General features: G+C 39.8%; 1 protein-coding gene across 5 annotated transcripts in view; it reads right to left on the reverse strand.

The window, feature by feature from the left end:
* Window positions 1-569: 569 nt before the first annotated feature.
* TC2N (tandem C2 domains, nuclear) overlaps window positions 570-24,987 on the reverse strand; it is a 40,266-nt gene continuing 15,848 nt past the window's right edge. For all 5 annotated transcript variants that reach the window (XM_032691623.1, XM_032691626.1, XM_032691622.1 and 2 more), the window contains exons 4-12: window positions 21,574-21,738; window positions 18,975-19,066; window positions 18,233-18,308; window positions 16,976-17,076; window positions 15,602-15,718; window positions 14,547-14,738; window positions 12,519-12,633; window positions 11,845-12,044; window positions 570-9,491 (exon numbers count right to left, since the gene is read on the reverse strand). In XM_032691623.1, coding sequence (XP_032547514.1) covers window positions 9,381-9,491; window positions 11,845-12,044; window positions 12,519-12,633; window positions 14,547-14,738; window positions 15,602-15,718; window positions 16,976-17,076; window positions 18,233-18,308; window positions 18,975-19,066; window positions 21,574-21,738 — 1,169 coding nt within the window. In that variant the 3' untranslated portion in view covers window positions 570-9,380. The remainder of the gene's footprint in view (window positions 9,492-11,844; window positions 12,045-12,518; window positions 12,634-14,546; window positions 14,739-15,601; window positions 15,719-16,975; window positions 17,077-18,232; window positions 18,309-18,974; window positions 19,067-21,573; window positions 21,739-24,987) is intronic.

Raw genomic sequence — 24,987 nt, forward strand, 5'->3', positions numbered from 1 at the left:
TGTCCCCAATTCTGAAATTTTTATCCTTGGAACTAAGATTTGCTGCATAGCTCTACTTGTCTAGGTGCTTGTAGTTACCTGTAAGACTCAGCACTGTGGAACTCCTTAAATCCCAGAGAGAGAGTTGCTGGGCTAATTGTTTAGCACATGCATTCCCAAGAACACGTGTTGGCTCCCCCATAAAAGGCTGAGAGTCACAGAAACAAGTAATCTGCACAAAAGGAGTTCTCTGGAACATTTCTTGTCTTTTGTTTCTTTTAACAGCTGCAGACATCTTTTAAGAGAAGGAGACATCCTTGGAGTGAAAGTATTGCATTGTTTTGCAAAGACTGTTTAACAGCCTCAAACACTTTACTTCCAGGGATAATCAGCTGGAGTTGTATTTGCACTTGTTGGAACTATAAGTCAGTATCAGTTCTGTGTCCTTCACACCTACCTCTCCTGTACTTGCTTTGCCACCCTTGCTTCTGACAACCTATATAATTTTTATTTGGTGTACTGCAGATAAACAGGCAATGTAAAATAAAAATGAAACCAAAATTCAGATTTTAGATCCAATTCAGTCAATAAAAGGATTTATTAAACATTCTCTACAGAAAACCAGTTATTGAATGAATACTGAATGAGGAAAGTTCAGTCTCAGAGGTAATATGGACAATTTGTTTGCATTGGCCAAAGTCAGAAATGCAGGAGCTCAAATGAAGAAAAAGCAATGAAAAAATCATTGCTGGTTTAACTCTCCAAGGTATTAAATAACATAGATAAGGACATATAATACTAGATTTTAATGAATAAACAACATATTTTATGATACTATATTTTAATTAATAAGCACTGCATTTTATGTAATTATTGATTTAGGTCACTTTTGTAAGGGAAGAAAGAATTATCTGTGTTGCATCACATGAAGAAACAGATTTGGTGTCAGTGTCAAACACTCGAGACAGTTCTTTTTTTGTGTTTTTGTTGGGGTTTTTTTCAGTATCTTTTACCCTTTTCTGTTAGGGTAGAAGTGGCTTCTGACTTGCAGCTCAGACAAATAGTTCAGAGATATATTCAAACAGCTTATTGGAGTTCTGACAAGGATCACAATAAATACTCTTCCCTTCCACCTCTTTCTTCCCTGCCATATGAAGAAATCCTATTTAGTAAGACAGATACAAATGGACAAGGCTTGTTGACATGAAGCTTTTTTATTAGATATGAAGGTATACCTATTATATAGGTATATTTAATATGTATTAAAATGAAGGTATTTTAATCAGGAAACACCAAAACTGAGAGAGTAAATCATGGATCTCTAGGGATATGAAAGGCCACGAAGAGTAACTCTGCATCAGTCCAGACTACAGGTGAGGGTTCTTCTTTCCCATTTTCATGTGACCTCCTGAAAGTGTATTTCCAGTGCTGAACACTTGTTTTTGAGACCCTGGTGGAGCCTACTGAAGCTTTCCAAGAGATGAACATCAACAGTCACAATCTTCTTACTTCTTTATCAGGGGATTCTAGTTTCTGTGGCTTGTATGTCCAGATGCCCAGCTAAGATGAGCTGGCTCAGATCTATTAATGCACAGTCCAGTTTACATTGCACCAGCAGAAGATCTGCACCTGAATGTTGGTTTCATGGCTTGCACTGCCAAAACTCCTACTGAAGTGTTGATGCAGTTGGCATGGCTGATATGCTCATTGCTTTTGTTGCCCAGACTAGTGTTTTGATCTGTTCATACAGAGGGAGATGTGCAAACAGATTTGATATAGTTTAAAGCACAGGAGGAACTTGTCGTTCCGATGACCTTCCACGGGGCTGATTAAAGGAAGTAAAGCAGCTGGATGTGTTTGACTATGCTTTGTCTCTTAGGGAACTAAGAGAGGTGCAGGCAGAGAAAGGGAACAAAGTGCTGATGAAATTAGGTAGCTGAGAACAAGTGGATGCCATAAATACCACTCAGTTTGACTAGAATATCAGCACCTGCTGTATTTTTCAAAAATGGTATTTGTAGGATTTTTACTCCCACAGCAAAGAACAGTGTTGCTAGGCAGAGAATACTGAATCCACGCTGATGTTACGTTTCCTTCTCTGTGAATTTTGGCATTACATGAAGTTACTACTAGAAATCCCATTGTGGTGCATTTTTTAATCCATCACATTTAAGGATTTAATTTATACATACAGTGCTATTTGTCTACTCTAACAAATGGTAATCATCAGGGTTGCCTTTGGTCTACTAAAAGCGTAATGTGGAGAGACAGCAAAGTCTATCAAATTACAGCAAAGACTAGAGTCTCAGAGATCCTCTTCTACTCCTACTTCACCTTAGCACAAGAGCTTGGTAAAGTACCTCTAACATCACCAAGACTTTACTTCCTTGCCTTTGAAATTAGGTGAGTATATTAATCCTGATTTTTGCAGCCCTTTCTCTCTATTTTTACCTGCTTTTCCCTATTTTTCTTTCATGGGCATTCTGACCCACTTTTTTTTCCCACACAAGCTTATCAGCTTGAGCCAGTCATATAGATTTGATTGCAGATTTGTCGGTGTCATCCAGAACTCTTTGGGCTTATCTGTCCTGCTCTTTAAAAAAAACCCAAATTCCAAAGCTTTGCATTGATTCATCATCCAATCATCCAGTTCTTAGGGGATATTTGTACAGTAAATCAAGATCCATAGACTCACAACTCTCAATAACCTATGTGCTCCAAAGGCAACTAAGACTACCTGAAACTAAGCTGATGCCATTGGTTATTTTTTTATGTTCTGCACAAGTCACAAAGTAGATCTGAAAGCAGAAGTCTCAGATCCTGCTCCTGAGGTCCAGGACAGTTTGTGTAGGTTCCAGAGCCAGCACTCTGGCAGTGGAACACCCAGCCTTTCAAGGTCAGTGCTGACTTAAATATAGTAAGGCTAATGTTTTAAAAAATGCAATATTATTCCCTGTGAGCATTAATGGAGTCCTAATTAGATGTACATGCTGGATATTAGAAGGGGACTTGAAGTCCGCTGCTACTGGTTATTTTATTATCTAAAAATTAGGCTTTTAAAGCATTTCTTAATACTAACCTTAATTAAACCTCTGCTTCTGCTTTTAGTCAATGGTAGTTTCAAGGTACATCAAAACTCTCTTCACCCAGATCTTTAAAACTGCATTACTGTGAAACCCCAGCAAGTGGCCAGCTCCATAGCACAAAATATCATGCTTCAAAATGTCCATGCTTTAACAAATATTTCTTTAGAGCTTGACCTTGAGCTGCCTCGAGAACTAGTATTGCTGGAACCATGATCAGCAGTGATCTGAAAAGCTTCTCTGTTCTGTGGTAGAACAGAGGAAAACACGGCTGAGCCTCAGGGTCCTGAAGCAGCAGAGCTTGTTTTCGCTCATTTCTCTTCCAAGGTCCACAACAATTTTCGAGCTCATTCGTCATTGCAGCCAAATTTGACTGATGGCAGAAGATGTCACAGATAATTCTGTTTCCAAAGGTTTTAAGAAAACCCAAGAACATTCAGGTAGGAAAGGGAGAGCCAGCTCCCAGTTTCCCAGGTGAAGGAATAGCTGTCATGAGCTCACCTCTGATTAGAAATGAGAGAATTCATCTAAGAGAGAAACTTTGTAACTACCTGATGTGCAGCAAAATGATCGAAGAAGGTCTATCCGGATTTGCACACTGAAGTCAATCAGCCATGACGGACAAAGCCATAAGAAATCAGGCATAATTAGGTCTAGAGCTCAAGGGTCAATGAACTCAGCAGAATGAAGCATTATATAAATACAAAGAGGATGAATCCAGTCTTATGCCGGGAAATACTGAAAGAACCTAAGCAAATACCTAAGTGCGTAATCGTCTATCTTTACTCATGTCAAATAAAAGCTTTGTCAATAGTTACAGGCATGTTACATTGCTTTCAAAAACAATGTTTTTCCAAACAAAAGTGCTGCTTTTATTCATGCTTTTATTATTATGCTCCTTCACAACCTCCCTTTAACAATTCCCCACCCAATCTGCCCCTACTGCCGGAAAATGGGCAGCTAAGTGTGTTTAGTTCCACCTCAGTGTTGGAAGGACTAATGATATCAATGCAGAGGAGACCAGCCCTGTTTTGGGTGCACGTGCCATTTTCTTCTGCTATGTATCATAAAGGAAGAATTCACTCCTCTACTATGACAAGTGACAAAGCTTGGCTACACTTAACACTAACAAGTACCTTTCTATGACTGCTTTTTTTCAAAGAGTCCTGAGATCTTTTAGTCAGTTCTCTGCTTTATAGAAATCTGTGAACCATCCCATTCCTCTTATGGAAAATTTCCCTATTTAGCTGCTCCATAGCTCTTTTGCAAGACAAGGATAAAAAGTACAATATGATGACCCTTTCCTTTGGGTATCTGAGAACAGATCCCAATCCCCAGATCAGTAAGCATTTCCCAGATCATATATGCAGGAGGTACAGGCAGGCCTCCCTCCACCTGGAGGTGCAGCTTTTCATGACTCTTCCTTGAGCCTTTCTCTTCATCTCAGAGCACTGTGGTGGCAGTCAAACAACCCTCCTGTCCCTTAAGCTCAGAAGCACAAACAGCTTGCTCCTTCTCAACATCCAAAATGATTTCCTAAGCTAATTTTTGGAGGAGGAGAAAGGCAAGTGAAGATACCTGGGTACACATAAGAAATTACAACTGAGTTATCCCATTGTTGTATTCAATGGTGGTAGACAACACAGGAATTTGGGGAGCTCCAAAAGAACCACACCATTGAAGCTGTGAGCAAAGGTAGCTCAGAAATGCAGAGCATGAGACATGAGCCAAGTGCTAGGATGAAAGCCTTCTGCCTGTAGCTAGTTCTTTAAACAGCAAGTCAAACGTGTATAATGCTGGTCCCAGTACTACGTAAAGAAGGGGGGAACATTACTAGAAAAGCAGAAAGTTAATTACAAAAAGCAGACACCATTTACACACTTGTTTATGCTGAGGCAGAAGAGCAGTCTACAGTCAAATCAAAGGAAGGGAAAAAACTGCACACTCAGACAAAAGGGGAAAATAATCAACACAGTGGATTTATTTCAAAGACTGAAATCTATGGGAAGAATTGCATTATGTTAAGAGATGCAGATACACTCTCAGTAAAATTCAGTTTCTACAGAAAAATCACTGTGAAGAGATTTTTAACTATTTAAAAACTATAAAAAATTTAAGCTGCTTGTAACCTTTTAGATAAATCACACTATCTCAATGCTGAAATAACTAAACCAGCTTTGAAGACTGGTTGCTTCTGCTGAATGCAGTGGGAGTTTTGCCATGGACTGAGAGACAATAGCCTGTTCCTCAGTGCAAGCTAGAGAAAAGAATGTACATGTGCTGGAGCAGTGTTTGTGAAACATGGTGCTGATTTTAGTGATGGCTTTTTCCATGCACCAAGCATGAGATCATGTACAGGGCTGTATTTACATGGTGATGTAATTTCGCAGCAGAAGCTGGAAAAACAAGGAGGGTATATCACATCCAGTATGATTTATGCCAAGCTTTCCACAACTATGCAGCCTCCCTCCCATGTCATACGTATGTTGGCAGGATGAAAGTAAGAACTGGGACAACCCTGCCCCAGATTTCTAGACAACCTTGTGTTTTGGCTGCAAAATCAACTCATAACTCTAAAAGGAACCTCCATCAGGCAGACAGTTTTCAAGTCAAACACCATATGTGCTTAATTGAATGCTTACAAAAATACCTTTTGTTTTATAAAAATGTCCTGCCAACAAAAGGAAAAACTAGGGATGCCTAATGGATTTAGCAATATGGCACTATTTATGTTGTGATCACAAAAGATCGGATACTCAAATACAATTATTTTCCAAGTAATATTTTATGATGATATGGTTTACAAGCTGTTACACCCACTCATCTTCTGAGGTAGAATCTTACAATTTTTTTTCCTTAAAAGGAATGCCATGCCATGCTGTTGAGATGTAAAAAACTTGAAAAACTTTGTTGACCTTGTTTACATACAGAATGCTATTAGTCATAAATAAATAAAACAGGATTGTTTGATTAACCAGTGAAATTATATACACACATTTTGGAAAATCTGATTAAGTTTAGTCTATGGTTGGTTTCTAACTATGCAAGCACAGACGTCTGTATGAATAACATCTAATATAAGATCATAACTGTTCTTCCAGTTCATCCATATTCATTTGGGAGATGACCGAAATAAAACTGGTGCAGCTTCTGACCTGTGCTGCTTTCATCAGAATTGTTGTAAGTTAGGAAGCTGAGTCACTAACTAGAACCAACAGCAAATTCAACTATAAACCATGTGTGCCTTATATCTACAAATTAAGTGAACTGACAAAACAGCTTACTTAACAGTATTTTCAATGGAAGTAAACTTGGATGTAACAATCAAAACAGTGGCTGAACATGCATTAGAGGGACAACATACAGCTGTGACCATTAGAAGAGTGCTCCGAGACACCTCTTTTTCCTTCTTCTTGCATGTATCCTGGAGTACGTGAAGTTCCTTGGTAATTTATATCGCGGATTGGTCTTCAAATGATGCATCATTTTCCTTTTCTGGAAAACTGCATTAGTCTCAAATAAGCCAGGAGCTGAATTTGAAGAAGCTTAAGTCTCACATGCATTTATAGTGAGGCAGTCACTAAGCAGTAAAGCAAAACATTCTGCACTTAAAAAGCAAGACATCCCAGGTGATTTCTAGCTGGTGTTTCAGACAGTCAAACTGAAATAACACCTGCTGGAACAGCTCATTTTACAGGCAGTTGTACCCTGGGACTGGTGCTGGAAACACGTGTGTATCCCCTGGTCTTATGTTTTTTCTTCAGGACTGTTGTCTAAGGTAACAACCATACTGATAAGCTCTAAACCCAAATGAATCGCCATGGAAAAATGCTTTATGTGACAGGAAAAAAAGCACAACTGTTGACAACAGTCAACTATTAAGAACTCCTTAAATTCTTACATGAATGCACACGAATGCAGAAAACCCCACAGCCTGGGGATGAGCAGAGGATGAAGCAGTGCCCCAGAGTATGTTCTTCAGAGTGCTCCACTACCTGGGTGCATCTTGCTTATGTGTCAGCAGTTAACTCTCCTGCAGGCAACACTACATGAAAGAGAGTTCATTAGCTGAGATTTTCTCCGAGAAAAAAGTAGGACTTCAGTTTAAGATGCTGGTAAACATTAGAATAAACAACTGGGGAAAAAAAAGGAATATTTTCTGTTCATATCTTTTATTATAAACACATAGATTAAATATAAATGTAGGAATAAAGAGACTAGTTAGGCCTTTAGAAGGCTAGGTGTCCTAAAGCAGCCCCAAAAGTCCATTTACACATATCCACTGAGTTGGCAATCGCTGTAGAACCACTGCTGTGGTAATGGAAGTCTATAAAACCCTGGGATATTCCTTGTTCTCTCTTTTAAACAGAACAGCATTCTGCATAAGGAACCGGTTAGTTTGCACTTTTGTTTACTGCCACAATGAATAAAATGTTCAGCCACAATGAATAAAAAAGATCCACGTATTCAAGTAAAGATAATCCAAAAGTATCAGTTCGGTCCAGTTCCTTTTTTCATTTTACCCAACAGGACAGGGTCCTCCCAAGAAGTGTAACTTGGCTGGAAGTTAACACTGTCACTCAAGATCCTCTGGGCCTACCGGGAGCTTTGCAAACAGTGTCAGTAAGAGCCAGAACCGACGTTTGTTCTCCAAGTAACATGCAAAACCTTTTTCAGTTCTTTTATAAAGACTGGTCAAAAAGCAGAGCATATAAGAGCCTGGGAAAATCCTTTTGTTTTCAAAATATTAAATTTCAACAACCAAAATCTGGATGGTTGAAGTTTCAAAAGTTTCAATTTTCAACTGATTTGGGGGTGGGAAATTGAAGAGATTCCATTTTTTCTGGAACACTTAACTCAAAGACAAAAAAATTGAAATAAAGATGCTCAAGAGGACATGCTTTCCTGTTACAGTCTTTTCTCTGCTCCCCGTGTTCCTTTGCCTTCCAGCAGTGAGCACTCTCATTGCCGTGCTAGTTCCTGTCAGATGTTGGAACCGGATCCAAGTTACGAAGAAAGGTGGAATTATTCAGCATCCTTAAAGCTATACATATTTGTACAGTCCAGACAGCCAACAGTAAATGTGTAAGCAGTGGATTTAATGGAATATATAGGTATTTTTCCAATCTGATAGTTAAAGTAGTGCAAAGAGGTCTGTGCTTTTAGATTTATATATTATCAATTATATACATGGTGTTTCCCCCTCAAAAATAACTGTGAACAACTCTCTGAAAATATGGGAACTAACAGAAAAAATAATTTTGGGATTTTGTAGGAAAAATATAATTTGCAATAAAAATATGGTAATTTCTTCTTACTAGAAACAAGTAATAAAAATATATTCCCACACATAACTTTTCAGCATTGTAGACATGTAACAAATACTTCTGCAGTAGTAGCCTATCCTTTAAACAAAGTCCCTTACAGTGCTACATTTTAATTAATATCAAAAAGCACTTATGTAAGTAAATCTTTGCTCCTTTGTACATGTTAGTCTGGGTTTTGGCAATGTAAGCAAACGCTAGAGCCTTGTTGATTAGATAGGAAGTGGTTTACATATAAGTACTCTATATAAGAAAGTAATTTATCTAAAAATTCTGGCTCTGTTCCTAAGCAGGGTCATTGCCTCTGCATTATTCCAAACAGAATTTACCCAAACAGAGCAAGTCTGGAGGGGCCCTCTTGCAAAGATCACTTAGTCAAAGAAACTCTTGTCTTTCCATCTCTCTGTTTCGAGAGAAGGATGGGGGCAAACTCAGGCTACAGGCATGTCAGGTACTGAACAACCCTTCATCAAAAATGCATATGTAGTTCCCTTTATGCCTTCATCTACTGCCACAGCTTTCCCACTTGCTCAGGCATGTGTTACTCTGATCAAATGGTGTCAACAACCCCAGAGGCTCACAGGTACCCAGGATCAAGCCACTGACCCAACTGATACCCATGGACTTTGGAGTCTGCCAAAAACAAGACTGCAGATAAAGACAATGTCAGTAACTAGCGAAATAGAGTTGATTCAAGCTGCTTCTCTCCAAGATTGAATTTCTGTGTTTTTATGAAGCCTGAAAGGGGCAAAAATCTTTTTTTCAAGGTGGATTTTTTTAAATCAAATGAACACTTTTCCCAGTTCCTAAAGTCTTCTTCTTAATAATATTTAGCCGGTATTTCTCTTGGTGAATTTCCTCAGTTTCCACGGAGGCAGGATGCAGTGAAGAACTTCTGAACTTGTGTAGACAATATTTTTCTTTTTATTTATACTATTTTAGACAGCATAGGAATTGTTGTAGAAAAATCAGGTCTGAATTTCATCTCCAGTCTTCAAGATGGACCGATGCTGTACCATTTAACAACAACTTTTTCAGGGTTGGCAATGGTATCTTTCCACTGCTCTACTGCTTCACTGTTATTGCTATCAGGACTTAACCAGATCTGCATTAAGAAACAAAAACAAAAAATAAAATTGAGTTTACCTGATATAACACAGAGGCCCAGCCTTTGCTAGTTCCAAATAAATAACATGCAAGTGTAGAACAAGATATAATGTATAGACTGTGACCAAAGCATAACACCAACAAATACAGTTCTGCTAATCCTAACATATTTTGGCTTTCAGCTGGGAACACAGAGAGTCTGTGTTTAAATTTAGCCTCTAAAGTAGTTTAGAGAACCCACCACATAATAATGTTTCTGTACTTAATAAGATGTTTTAAGTCAGGCATTCCTTGCTCTATTCAAATGCACGTGCTGGGGTCAAGGGCTCATCAGGGCCAGTGGCGGCTCCGTGCATTCGAACGCAGTTGGCCACGAGCCATCTGGCATCCCCTACACGAGCTGTCCAGCATTTCCACGAGCATTTAAAATTGCACACTCCCACAGACAGGGCCAAACCTGCATTCCACAGAGTTTACTAACATGCCCATACCACACATAGTCACGTAGTAAGAGTCCGTTTCTTCTCAGTATTCAGTTAACGGGCAGTGGCCATGAAATAGGGAAATGAAGTACAAGTAGGAAATTTTCCCCCTTAACATTATCACCAGCCTCCACTGCCAAAAGAATTCTGCTTATGTAAGTAGGTATCGTTATTTACAGGACTCTATTTCCTTATGTCTTCCAAGAATGAGTCCTTTTAAGACTTCTCAGAAACCTTGACCATGAAGTACATTTAGCCTACACTGCTGGGGCATGAGTCCTCGAGAAGTGAGAATAATGTCTTCCAGAATACCACAGACAGCTGATGTTTCATCCACAGAGATTCAATGTACATCTTGCCCATGATTAAAGACATGCTTGTAAAAGCAGCCTAATCTATGTATTGTCTGCTTAGAACAGCATCCAATTAAACATCATTCTCTGAAGGACAAAGTTAGTGGATCCAGCTATAGTCATTTTTTTCCAGCTACCCAGCCAATTGCTCAAAGTACATTTTCCCCTGAGCCATATTTTATGTCTTTGTGTGTTATGTGGCAATGTCTGCCTTCATGAGCTGAAACAACCTTTTCCAAATAATCTCTGAGGAGCACAAGTAGCTCATTTCCTCCCCCTAAGAATAAGATCCATGAATTAAATGTAACTCATCAGATTGAGATGACCTCACATATTTCTAGGGACTGCAAAATCATACCCAGTTATTTTCTCCCCAAAGTAGCACAACTAAAAAGAAGCATTTTTTTCTTTTCCTGTTTCAAATCCAATTCCACCAACAGGAACTGCAGAAAGATGGGACATGTGTGACATGATGCTCCAAAAAATGGAGGAACTTCACATAACTCTTGCTGGCACATAATTTCTACAGCATCTAGCACTTCAGCATCTCCTGCATGTCTTCAGCAGGCACAGGAAACAGCACCAGAATGGGACAGTACCATCTTTTGTACCTAGGGACAGCACAGTCCTCCATCTGACATAGGACATTACAGTTGGGGGGGGTCTCAAAATCAATTCTACATTATTCACTTTTGTATATATTAGAATTCTGCTACTGCATCTAACTGGGTCAGAGAAAGCACAGAGATTTTTAACAACAGCTATGGCTCACTACACCAAGAAAAAAAGGAGAGGAAGAAGGGACAGGATGATGGTAAATTAGAACAACCAGGAGAAGAGGACAGAGAGAATAAAGAGACCAGACTACCAAGCTTTACGGTAGTTAAGTAAATATGATCACACAAATGCTTTCAAAGAGATACTATTGAAGTTCTGTTTGTTAAAAAAAAAAGGCAACAAAAAACAAGCCTAAAAAAATACTTTGTGTTTGGACACCTATATTATTTCTTTATCATATATACTTAGAATATAGTACTGATTTCAGCTTTTTTGGTTTTACCTAGGAAGGCGGTCTCATATTGTAGCTGTTGATACTTCCTTTTACACACACTTGTTTGTAAGTGTATTGGTGGGGTAACCAACACCCCCCCTTGCTGTACAGGACATTGTAGGCTGTGCAGATCCTGTGAGTGCTGTGTTTGTTTTCTTTACAAAGCCTAGAGGCAAGGAGGAGATGGCGTGTGTCTTGGAAGGAATCTTTCAGATAGTAATACTCCACACAAAACTGACTTTAGGATTTCTTTTTAAAAGAAAAATCAAATGTCAACTCCTATTCTGATGTTAGTGCATGTTTAAGAATCCAGTACTATTCTTGCTTGGGTTACATCCAGAAGAGTTTATTAGAATTTACTATTTTGCTATATGCCACCTCATTTAAGGTATTTGAAAACTCATACCAAGAAACCTGTGGAACTGGATTTTAAGTAAAGGATCAGGCTATTTAGGAGAAACCAACCTGTCCTAGGAAGTGTTTTCTTCTTACTGAGCTTCTGCTGTAGAGCTTGATGAGAAAGCTAATTCCTTGTTCTGCTTGGCTAACTGGAAAAACCATCATTTCTCCCCACTTCACTTGGCCATTAGTGGACTTCAGGAGACGAGTCTTCTTCTTATAGATCATCCCTTCTGTACTAAACATTCCAACTTTCACAAAGAAATCTGGCATGAAAGGGAAGGAAAAAGGCATAGTGCACAAAGGGTTACTCACAAACACACCCAAACAGGAACCAACCAGATCCATATGTATGGTTCAAATTGCAACAGTTTCTCAAAAGTCTGGCCAAAAGAACTGTACAATAGCTTTCCTGACTAGTCACACAAACAGAGTATGTTCAGTAATATTGAACTGATTAACACAGTATCCAAACAGCAAGTGCAAGCTAATGCTCTTGTATGTCAGGATTAATACTGGGATAAAAATCTTCCAAAATACATAAACACATAGCTTCGAACCAAACAAAAAGTAATCAAGTAAGACATCTGGGGAAATAAGCCTTGGCAATGGAAGTTACTGCACAATATGTTAGTCTGAGGTTTGTAAAGAATGTTATGAATTGCCAACCCATTTGATCAGCAATTAACCTGTTACAAATGCTTTTAGACAGGAGGCATGAAACAGCTGATGTAACTTACTTGAAGACAGTGGTGTAGATGAAACAGGAAGGTTTTGTGCTTCAAGAATCTGTAACTGTATCCTCCTGTTTATTGCTTGAAAACAAGTTCCTATTTGAAGTTCTGCACGGCGCACCTACAAGCAGAAGAATGTTGCCATAACATGTGGATTAAGTTGCTTATAAACTCAGGAAACACAGGAATTCTGTCATATATTGGGCTCCCGCATTTCTATCTGGGATTTCCTGGACAGAAACATGAGCATGTGTTGTATACACAGCCTGCAGATGCACACTAAGTTCATCTTGCACTTGTCATAGCTGCAATGCATGTGCTCCGCTGATGGACTGTGTATGTGCAGTGCACAGATGGCCCTCGTGGGCTGCAGACAGGGATAGGGGCAAATAAACGAGTCCTCAGTGTTCACCTGGGATAGAGTCTGTACTGGTAAGAGCAGACACATGCAGGGAAGACCAGACATGCTGCTGCAGCTCTATTAAACCTGGGTGTGGAAGTGAGCGACCAGGTGTGCTCCACTTACGCAGAAACTGTCAGAGTTCTCCTCCCACACTTCTGAATTTTGCAATATGGAGATATAAGCAACGTTTTCCATAGATACAAAGCCCTGTCACTTAATGTCATGAATGCTTAGGGTGACTGCATACTGTGAAGTTTCCTATGTTATGGAAGCACTTGTGTTTTACATGCCTACACATGTACACCCCTGCCCGGCACACACTCTGAATGATCCGAGATCTCCAGTCTATTTTTTTTTTTATTTTAGAATTTTTGCTAGTGGCAAAGTTCACTGTGTCATCCTCATTGCTCTCCTGTCAGACTGACATAGTCAGAACACTGTAAAAGCAGCAGGAAAAGGCCAACAGAGACCCACTTTTCCTGACAGCCTCTGTTGAAATGGACTCTGCTAGTCTTGGTTCCCTTCAAGTTTCAATGCACTTCAGTGAAGCAAAATGCACCAAGTGAGAGAACAACAGGTCAGGTAAAGAGAAGTCAGGCTCCAGTTCATCAAAGAGACCCAAATTCTCTTTGCAGCTCAGCCACGGAATTGTTGTGTAACCCTGAGAGGAAGCTACTTACTCGACTCTGAGCTTTGGCTTTCTATTTGCAGGGAGGGTAGTGTTTGCTGCCTCACAGGGTAGCACAGGGATGAATCCCAGCAGTGTCTGGAGGGCTCTTGGATATAATAGTGAGGAAAGCCAACACAGAGAGAGATACTATGATATGATTCAGAAATTTACATTGAGATGAAACGCTTTCTAAAACAGCTTCCTCTGTCACTTATCTTACTGCTTTTGAAGCAATATTGTTATTCTTGTTAGAACTAAAAAATGTCAAGTGTAGCTTACATTAGAAATCAAGAGTATCATTCATTTTACTCAGACATGCTTAAAATAAAATTTGCTTTTGAATTGCTAATTCAAGTTTAATTTGTTTAAAATACAAATGTCTAGACACAATCTATAAAAGAAACAAACAAAGTAAGGGTAGGGGGAAAGGAAATCCCACTGTGAAAACCACCTGCTTCTTATTACACTAATGGAAATGAACTGTATGAATTATTACTTCACAGCATGCAATCTGAACATTAAATATATGTCTGTCTCTGCATTTTCAAGCCACTGAAGATCTTAGCACTTTTCTTCCACAACAAAAGCAGATTCCATTTGCTCTGAGCTCTTGCTGTGAGTGCTAAGGATCTTCTGATGCTTTTTTCATCAGAAAAGACAATTACCCAGTGTCCTTTGCTGAACATTTCCCCAGAATGCCCCTCCCTCAAGCTGTGAGCCATGGTATGGAAGAGTCTGCTCTAGCTATTTTCCTAGAAACAGCTGCAGTTTATGACCAGAACAGCTATGTGCAGAGTTCAAAAGTCTGCATTTTTTCCCCATCAAAATGCCTTTCCCAAGGATGTGGGGAGAAGAAAAACAAATAACCCTCCTCGTTTTTACTAATGCATTACTTTACTTTCATTTCCGGCAACTCTTTCTAGGTGAGATAACAACACACTTTCACAGTATTGGCACTTACAGGTGCTTTGGAAGGAGGAGATATATCCAGCCAATGACTTGATTCCTGCGAGCTCAGCTCCTGCAGTGCCAAGGAACATTCTCCAATTGTTTTTTTCCTGGGAGTCTGTGTCTGGATTTTAAATACCAAGCTGACAGCCTGCAGGCTTTGCAGTTTAATAGCAAATACAAAAGTTTCCATAAATTCAATATCCTAGAAAGAAAAACAGAGGAGTAACATCACCATTTTAAGAGAGTCCCACTGAGCCCAGAACCTAGAAACCAAGGTGTCTAGGTTGTGACAAACCAAGTTGTGAGCCACTGCTCACAACTACTATTTTAGGCTGCCATGGAAAAGTGTGGTTTTATAGTGGTAAGCCTGCACAGACTCATCCTCTCACTGCTGCACCCTGGCAGGGGCAAAGCTCGGGATTATTCTTCACTACTATAACGAGTTGTGGCCATCTCTTCTGGAGCTTTACAACAGCACACACACATTGTTATAACAGATTCTGTGGCCTTTTGCTACAGTCTCTCCAGCTGATTTTCTTTCATCTTTGGCTCAATTAAGAGGCGTTTATGTTGCTTTCCCTTCCACCCCCTTAATATTCCTTTACTGCCACTATCAGGAATCCTGTCCTATGCAACCAGTTCTTACAGTTTCTGTAAAGACAAAGCATTAATATTGTCTCCTGCCATATGAGAGGCAGTACATCAGCTACCTTCCCTGGGATGAGTGTGCACCTACACATATGCCCAGTCTTCCTCTGGCCCCTCACCATGGAGTTGCCAAGACCGGCAGCTCATGGTTCAGTCCCCTATGAGCATCTGTCCTGCAGCCTTGAGAGAGAAGGAGGGCAACAGTGCAGTGCAGGAGAGGATATAGGGGGAAGAAGTGGAATGAGGCTTTTAATAGGATTCTGAGAAGTTGAGGGAAGTAACCCACATCTAGGCAACTACCACAGCAAACATGGCACAGGAGTGGATGTTTGGTCCATTTTAAAAATCCATTTACATTTCATGTTTTTTTTTTTGTTGGGAAAAAGATTTCTCAGTGTTTTCCCTGACTCTACTTACACTGCAGCCCTCCTTGGCAGAAGATTTGAAATGCACTGGTTTAGGCAGTGTGAGAATTCCCTTGACGCAGATACGAGGATTCTCCCCACAGCTAGAAGGCCAGCACAGGTCTTTGCACTGCAACATTGAAAACACAGTCAGTTTAGACAATGTAAGACTGTTTTTTACCACCACCTGCGTCTCCTAGAGTGCTTCCATCAACACTGTCTCCGCACAATCCTAAACATCCACTGGTCAGATTATGTGACCAATACATCTGTTCTAGAACAAGCAGCAGCCACAAGTATTGAGGCCATGTTGCTGAGAACACAGCTGCGTTGGGCAGGGCACGTCTCAAGGATGAAGGACCACCGCCTCCCTAAGATCTTGCTTTATGGTGAACTTGCCACCAGCTGCCGCATGAGAGGAGCCCCGAAGAAAAGATACAAGGACTCCTTGAAACAACATCTCAGCCTTGGCCATATTGATCACCATAACTGGTCTACTCTGGCCTCCAATCGGGAGGTCTGGAGACACACCATCTATAACGCTGCTGATGCTTTTGAGAACACACGCAGGATCACTCTTGAGGAGAAAAGACAATGTAGAATCGTGCCTTGCAGAATATACCACCTAAGGAGTCTTTCTGCTGTGCCTTTTGCAACCAGACGTGTCTATCTCGTATTGGCCTTTTTAGCCACCAATGTGCCTGCAACAAACGTGGGTAGTGCCCTTCCCAAATCTTTGTTCGCGAAGCCCAGCCATGAGGGATAGTCCTGAGGTATCTGACTACTCAAAGTTCCATTGCCTAAAAATTACTCATAGTTCCTGGAAATAAATAAAACAACCAGCATAACAGTATCACATTTGCTTACAAAAAGGTCACAAGAAGCTACGTGTCCTCAAAGTGCTATCAAGGTTCTGCCCTGAAGGAACTGTTAGATTTAAAGTCATAGAATCACAGAAGTCATTTAAATGCTGCCTCTGAAGTTGCTTCCATTTACTGCCTTCAGATTTCCTCAGGAAAATGTTCACAGCAGGACCAGCCTATGACCATCTCAGCTTTCTAATCTATGCTGAATAGTTCCTCACTCCACAACCAGAACATGTTAACATATGTATAGTAACATAAGGAGTTATATATTACTTCTTGCTATTGACTGTAGCAGAACAGGGATTGCAACAGGAAAAAAAAAATCAAGGAGAGGCAGGATGCTTTGAAGCCCAGGATTAGATCTGACTGAACTTTGTTTATATTAATACTTACCAGTAATTTTATTTTTCTCCTAAAAGTATTCATTAAAGTAACAAGAGAGCCAAATTTAATGAGAATTAACATCAAGTATAGGAAAATAGCAATTTGAATAAATAAACAACTTATTTATATTTGCTTACATGTAAAACTGTGATCCAAATCTGTTCTACAGAAGAAACATAACACAACTTCACATTCAGTCTTCCAAAGTCTCGTTCATCACCTGATAATGTAATAGTATCTATGGAAGAAAGCCAATTAGTGTTTTTAGAAGTAATGCAGTATCTTAAATGTTCATTCCAGGAATACAGGAACTCGTTAGTAGGTGGACTGGTTATCTTTGCAAACTCCTCTCAAAATAAGTTTGAAATACTTTAACACCTACATTTTAATGACAAAATATCCACCACGTCCTGTAGCTTGATCTTTTGCATAGCTAAAAGCCTTCACATTTCATAGAATAGAATCATAGAATATCCTGAACTGGAAGGGACCCCTAAGGATCACTGAAGTCCAGCTCCTGTGGCTCTGCAGAGGACCACACAAAGAATCACACCATGTGCCTGAGTTATCTCTACGGAATTTAATAACTACTTGTACTCAAACAACTTTTAGAAAGAAAAAAATCACGTGCCTGAGAAACCCAGAACACATTTATATTCTGTCACTTCTCTTAATCTCTTTCACTGTTAAGTTTATAAATTGGCCTCCTGTTTACCTTTCTCAGATTTCAATTCCAGTCTAGTAAACATTTTACTATTATGCTTTCTCCAAGTCAGAAGAGCCATTTAATGTCCAGCATTTCTCTGTCCTGACTAGATCTAGGTCATTGCCCCCAGTCTTCTTTTTGAGGAGACTGGGAGAAATTCTGATTTCTAGCAGAGTGACTTTTGTGGGGACTTGATTAATTTTTGAAGGTTTGTTTTGCAGTATCTCCACTTCTTCAGCATTCTTTCATAAATAAGGATGCTGGGTTTGCATGCAATATTCTTGTCTAATTACCAGTGTAATATATGTATTGGATTTCAGGCACTTCCCACAGAAAAATACTGTACTGAGAGATTAAAAAGGACTAGACCTGTGACCTAGTGCTTCATTCTACCCTAACAGAATGTCTGTAATTTCTTAATTCATGAGGGTAGTAAATCCAGGGATGAATTTTTCAAAAGCATGAGAACTCCTCAAAGTCTCATTTGCTCAGTCTCCTGACAACAGGAAGGTGCAAGTCCAAAACTCAATCTCAAATTGCAAAGTAATCTCCAAACTGATCTGCTAGTTAGGTTCATCTCAAAAAAAAAAAAACAAAACAAAACAAAACCAAACAACAGTAAAAACAGCTTAATATTTCATGTGCAAAGGGAAATATTTCATTACAAGGTAAACAAACAAAACATTACCCAGGCTCCTGTTACTGCCTTGTGAATCCTTCCTGGAAGAAGTACTGCTGGGTACACTGGAGACTGAATCATATCTCTGGGGGGGACAAAAAATTCACTTAATTCAGAGCAACAGATGCAAAACCCAGAGAGATTACACCACCGGACAAGATGTGATGAAAACAAAACACTCAGTTTCAAATAATTACCTCATTCCCTACTAGTCTCTTAATCCACCATCAATTACTGTTTTGATGCAATGAGCTAATACAGAATCCATTTGACCAGCACAGATTTTTTTTTGCTCATGGATATATATATATATATATATATATGTATATATACATATATATATATATGTATATATACATACAATTTCACTGCTATCTAAAAGATGATTACTAAAAAGAAAAAATAAAATAAAGGCAGTGTTCTGTGTCAATGGAAACTTCTAGTGTTCCACTTTTCAACTGATGGGAGAAATCACAAGATGAGCCATGACCTGTTTTCTGTCTTGTCCTGCCTAACAGCCTGCTTGGGTTTCCCAACAGCCCTTCTGGGCCAGAACAGCACGTCAGAGCAGCCTCAGGAAAAGGCCTCTTGAAGTTAGTCAGGATGTTGAACTTTCCCCTCTAGTCCTTCCAGTGCACAGTACAATGCCCTTCAGTATTTACTTTGAAAACACAACGCAACAGGAACAGATACACTGAGTAATCTGAGTTTTCAGCATAACCTAAGTTATATATATATAAGGGGAACGCACCTTCATGGATCGATGAGGCGGGCTTCTGAGATCAAACATTGAACGACTTACATCAACTGATCCAGGCAAAGTACTAGATCTTAAATCACTAACTAAAAAGACAAAGAGAACAATATAAATCATGTCAGCATCATTGCTAGAAAAAAATTTAAGTAGATCTATGGTAGAATTGAAACCTATCTAAATAACATCCAAGGAAGGACATCAGTACCTTTCCCTACTTCCCCTTTCCAAAACACTCCCCTGAAATGGCAAAATGGAGAGAGCAAGTCATTAAAATATCTCAATTCCATCTTTGAAATAGTTCAAACTTACTTGGTCACACTAGTAGGATGGGGAGCCTGCCTTAAAGTTATTTCCTCAAGAGAAATGTTTTGTTTAGTATATGCTTTAACGAAACAGAAAACCTTTGTCTTGAAATCTAGCCAGCTAGAACTGGGGTTTAGCCTGGTCTCCTTTTAAAAATTTTTCCATAGTAAAGATTCCAGTGGCAAAAACATGCTGCCTGCTAAACTTGGCCTCATCTCCCTGGCTTCACTGATCACTGTGTCAAAGCACCACACTCCGTATCGTTACTAGATCTCAGACAAAGCAAGTCTTAACTCTAATATGACACGTACCTGTTATAGCACAAAACCAAGACCTTTATTTTATAGAAGAGTGGTTTCCTCAGCAGTTGGTGGTTAAGTAGATGCTATCAGTTTTCTTTTGACCCCAAGTCAATACAGAGCTAAAGGAAATTTTCTATGCATAATTATACAGCAACAGTAGGTGAAAGCTGAACTAATGCCACTGTTTCAGGAATCTCTGCTGACTCCAGCAATGTTCAAGAGGTTTTTAAAGCCGCCCAACTCAAAAATGGCCCATACTGAAGCAAATGAGCATAGTTTAGCTTCTAGGGCTATCTAATGCAATGAACTGCTTTTTGTTGCAATGCTGTGCTATGGTATTGCAGAAGACATCCGCTGCAATCCACCGATCGTTATCTTAACAGAATTACATCTCTCGTTACTGAAAATCTATTTCCTTTTTATTGCTATCAAAAGAAAGAAGTAATTATGGTTATTGTAAGATGACAGAATACAGAATAATTCTTTCTTTTCCCAAGGAAGAAAATATTAAAAAAGCAGAACAATTTTAACCATATGTTGTTTACTAATAACTAGAATTTGGGGAAAACATCAATAAATTTATTTTTCTATTTGTTTATGTGGGTTTTTTTTTTAAGATCAAGAAGAGGGACTTCCTATTAGAATTCTAAAATTTCACTTCATACATTCCAAAAAAACACATCCTGTAGTTCTAAACCCACACATACGAAAAGTATCACTTGCTGCAACAAACTAGGCTTAGAGTTTTGCTTAAATATTCTATAGATGCACATGATGAGAATCATCTAACTTCTGAAACAGCTGTCAAAAAACTCTGGAGGAAGAAGGCATTTTAAAACTCTACTCTAGACACACTAGAGTAACCTTTCTTGTGTTTAAACTTAGTAAGACAAAACTAGTAAAGTGTTTACTCTGCTTGAAGAAAAATGGAAAAAGAGATGATGAACTGAAGGGAAGATGTTCAAGACAGTTTTATAAAACCCATTTGGCTCCCACCACAGGTGCTTCCAGAGCCTAGTAAAACCATATGTGTTAAAGGCTGCTAAAACTGTACATGTGTTTTGTTCTCTTAAAAAATATATGGAGTAGTCTTTTCATGTAGTCTCTATGGTGATTCACAATTATTTTGAAACAGGACACAGACTGAGACATTTTCCCCTTGCTGTAAAATAAGCATGATATACCATTCTAAATAAAACATCTTTAAAAATGCATGCTGTTGCCAGCTTCCGATTTAACGGAGAGGCGTGTACATTTCTTCAAGTGTTTGAGTTTTCTGAATGCATTTGCTGTAGAAATCACAAGCAACACCTAGTCATCTACTTCAGTCTAAACAGCATTCATTACAGGATACATATACCAATGAACAGCAGAGAAGATAATTTTTCCCTAGTAGCCAAACACATTCCATCTGAACTTTTACTATCGTGCAGCCCTCCCCCATTCTTACACACAATGAGAAGTGGGGACATTTCTGTAGCTTCAAAAGCAAACTACAAAAGAGCTGGCATAGAGCATCATGCCCCATTTTGCACCTGTTCTTATCATCTGCTCCTGAACGTTTTTTGGTGCTTGTTTCTCTTCCCAGGTGTGTACTCCTCAGGCATTTCTCCACTCAACATACTGCCTGCCTTCCTTTTTTCTGGCTCCCTCACTCCTATCACTGGTATCTGAAATCTCCAGTACTGCATCCTCTTTGGGATCAGAAGCAGCTACAGTAGCTCACTTTGCCAATTTCTCTACCTTTGTGTGGTGCACGGAGTCTTCTGATGCCCCCAAACGACAAAAAGTAACAGTACAGCTGAAAATCAAGCAGAGCTGGCTCTACGGATTGATTCACCATCCAAGAAGTGTCCGTAGCATACAGACTGACTTGGGACTGCTGTAATCAAACAAGACTTCTGTAGACTAATGGCTTTTTTGCCCTCTTACTTATAAACCCTGAAAAGGGGAGGCAGAGAGAAAAGTAAGGGTGTGGTTCTCCTCACCTGATCCATATAATTTCCTGTTATCTGATTTTGCTTGGGAGCGCCTAATCAGATCTGGCGAAACCCGGTGCTCCAAATAGAAGGGGTTGTACACGTCATAGCGGGGCCACTGGTACACGCCGTGTAGCTCTGCTTTCCGGTCACCAAATGAGGCCCTGGCAGGTTCTGTGGAGCACAAGTAAACATCAAATGCAAGAGTTCCAGACATAACACATGCTGCCTGGCTTCATAAGGCAGGCAGGGTGCCTTCAGGGCAAAGGACAAAATATTTCAATATTATCTACTTCGGGTAAAGGAAAAAAAAAAAAAAGAAAAAGAAAACACACATTCACATTATGTCAGGTTTTCACAGTGTGCGAGCAAACACTGGAATTTAATTGGCCGTAAAAACTATGCATACCCTGTCTTGGAGTTTCGCAGTAAATGCCAAGTAGTTAAAATACAGAAGGCTCCACAGACAGACAGCAAGACAGAAATTAATAGGAAAAGTAGAGCCATGTGTACAGAAAACTTCCAATTTATTTGACTACCTATTCCCTGGATATTCCCACTCAGGTAATGGATCCCAACACCTTCAGGAAGATCTTGTATGGAAAGATAATGCAGCTTGTGATTGCAGTCTCCTTGTTTATCTAGTCTCTTTGGGAAGTCTGTCCATGGTAAAATCACTGGTCCAAAATTACTTGAATTGTTGGCTGAAGCACAAGTAGTCGTATCTGAGAATGCTTGAATCCCAGCCCTTTACTCAGCCCATAATCATTTCAGAAAAAACACGTACATCTTGGTCAGCAAAACAGTGAAGAACACTGCTGTAGTGTTCTTTACTGTCTAGAGTGAAAACCACCACCTGCGTCTCCTAGAACGCTTCCATCAGCGCTGCCTCCGTACAATCCTTAACATCCGCTGGTCAGATTATGTGACCAATACATCTGTACTAGAGCAAGCAGCTGTCACTAGTATTGAGGCCATGTTGATGAGAACACAGCTGCGATGGGCAGGGCACGTCTCAAGGATGAAGGACCACCGCCTTCCTAAGATCCTGCTCTATGGTGAACTTGCCACCGGCTGCCGCATGAGAGGAGCCCTGAAGAAAAGATTCAAGGACTCCCTGAAATAACATCTCAGCCTTGGCCATATTGATCACCATAACTGGTCTACTCTGGCCTCAAATCGGGAGGCCTGGAGACACACCATCTATAATGCAGCTGTCTCCTTCGAGAACACACGCAGGATCACTCTCGAGATAAAAAGGCAACGCAGAAAGAACCGTGTCTTGCAAAATACACCATCTAAGGAGTCTTTCTGCTGTGCCTTTTGCAATCGGATATGTCTGTCACGTATTGGCCTCATAAGCCACCAGCGTGCCTGTAGCAAAAGTGGATAGTGCCTTCCCAAATCTTCGTTCGCGAAGCCAAGCCATGAAAAATGAGAGTGAAAAGAAGCCATATGTAACGGTACATTAGAGAATGGGGTGACCTGGATTCTGCCAAACTTTAGCATTTACTTTGTTCACTTCACCTCCCTGGACTTCAACCCATCTCTTAAATTTACCCCACCATAAAGTGCCTTCTGTTCTGCAAGTGCTTTGCACCATAAGAGACAAACTATCACTGCTGTAAAATCCTCATGTGCCAGTAAAGTGAAAAAGAAAAACTGAAACACTGAGATGGAACATGAGCAACGATAAAGCACGAATTCAAGCATAATGGGCTGGAGAATGACGTAAATTAGGATGAATGCTAGAAGTGAGGCCATAAAGAATTGCTACACAGCAGATGATGGAAAAGCCAGTGTTCCAGACCAGGAGCACACTTCTTCCTGCTAGCTTACTTCTGTGAGAGCATGAGACACAGTGCAGTGAGTACTGAAGAGAAAGGCTGCCAGAACTTAATTGCTTTCAGAAGGGATGCCAAGAGCTAACACTGAGAATGTCCTGTTTCACTAAAGGAGAATGGCCAGACATGCACAGAAAATGGAGTGGAACTGAGAGCAGAACTTGGATTTCTACAGATATTTAACAACGGTCTAAGAAAAAATACTCTAAATACATTTCTCGAGTATGCTGGTGGTTTGGCTAATGTGAGGAAGGAATGACAGCACACTTCACTGTATTTAGTAAATCTCCCTGAAAAGTAAATGCTGCATTTTTAAATACAATTTTAACGAGGCTTAGAAAGCTGTACTTTAAAAATTAAGTATTTATATTTGGAAATAGAAATGAAAGTTGTCTACTTGACATAACAGCTACTTTTCAAATATTTGCTCAAGAATTTAAAATATTTGCTCAAGAGAGACAATTATGAAGAGTCAGGTCATCTTGCCAGAAGATCTGCCAGCTTATAGCCTAAGGGCCACTCTGTACATCAGGTCCTTCAGAAATGATCAGGAACCAGAATTCCCAATGTAGACACTGACTGATAAGATTGTGTAGAACAGCATGAACAAAGAAAACATTCATCTAAATGCTGTTAGACATATCTTCCTTCTCCCTGGAGAATACTCATGCCTCAGAGTCCTCGCTGGACTTCTCTGTATAATATCTTGAGGACAAGATAGGACAAAGCAAGGTAAAGCCTGCACCCAGACCCAGTAAGAAAGGGGATTATCAGGAGCATGTCCTGCATTTCCATAGCATGTCCATTTGTGGGCTTAAAAGAAATAGCTACCAAAATAGCAGACAACAGCAATGGGGAGATCCGGCTCAGAGATGAGAGGGACCTCACATATTCTACCTCCAGCTATTCCGTTGCCTGTTCGTGTCTGGTGCGACATCACGAATAAAGCCCACGATAAAGATCAGGCACAGAATGGCCAATCTATACCAAATAGCTCTGCTGGGCTGATTAGCTTGGCTCTGGTGCCAGTGTTACCAGCAGTAGTGGATGAGGAGGAAGTTTGGTAATAGGCCCACAGGAGAAGACAAGAAGCAATGGCAAGGACACAGGGAGAGAGAGGAGGGTGAGAATAAAACCACATAAACACAAAATAGTTACGTAGTGCTGCATTAGTTATTATGCAACATGTGTTTGACTTTTTTCAGTTTTTAAGGCTTCCACCTCCAGAAAAGAAATACATTCACATGGAACTAAAAGCATATTCCCAGCTTATCACATCCTTGAGATAAAGAAATGCTAGAAAAAACAACTGTTTAGGTATGTCCCTGTGCCAAAATTTTCCCTTACCTAATTTTAGGCATCTTCTGGCAGGACTAAAAGCCTAATGATAGCGTATGCCCTGTAACTCATGTTACTGGGCCAGGATCCTATTTGTTTAAAACGGCACTGTGTCTAAACTGCATATACATAATTTTGCCATTTGAGTATGGGACTAACATGCAGAGGTTGAAACACAAGATTGCCGTGAAGCAAAGAATCATAACATCATGTGCAACCTCATACCATGGAGATCTGTGTC

Source organism: Chiroxiphia lanceolata, chromosome 6 (assembly GCF_009829145.1).
Source record: "Chiroxiphia lanceolata isolate bChiLan1 chromosome 6, bChiLan1.pri, whole genome shotgun sequence".
Lineage (NCBI taxonomy): Eukaryota > Metazoa > Chordata > Aves > Passeriformes > Pipridae > Chiroxiphia > Chiroxiphia lanceolata.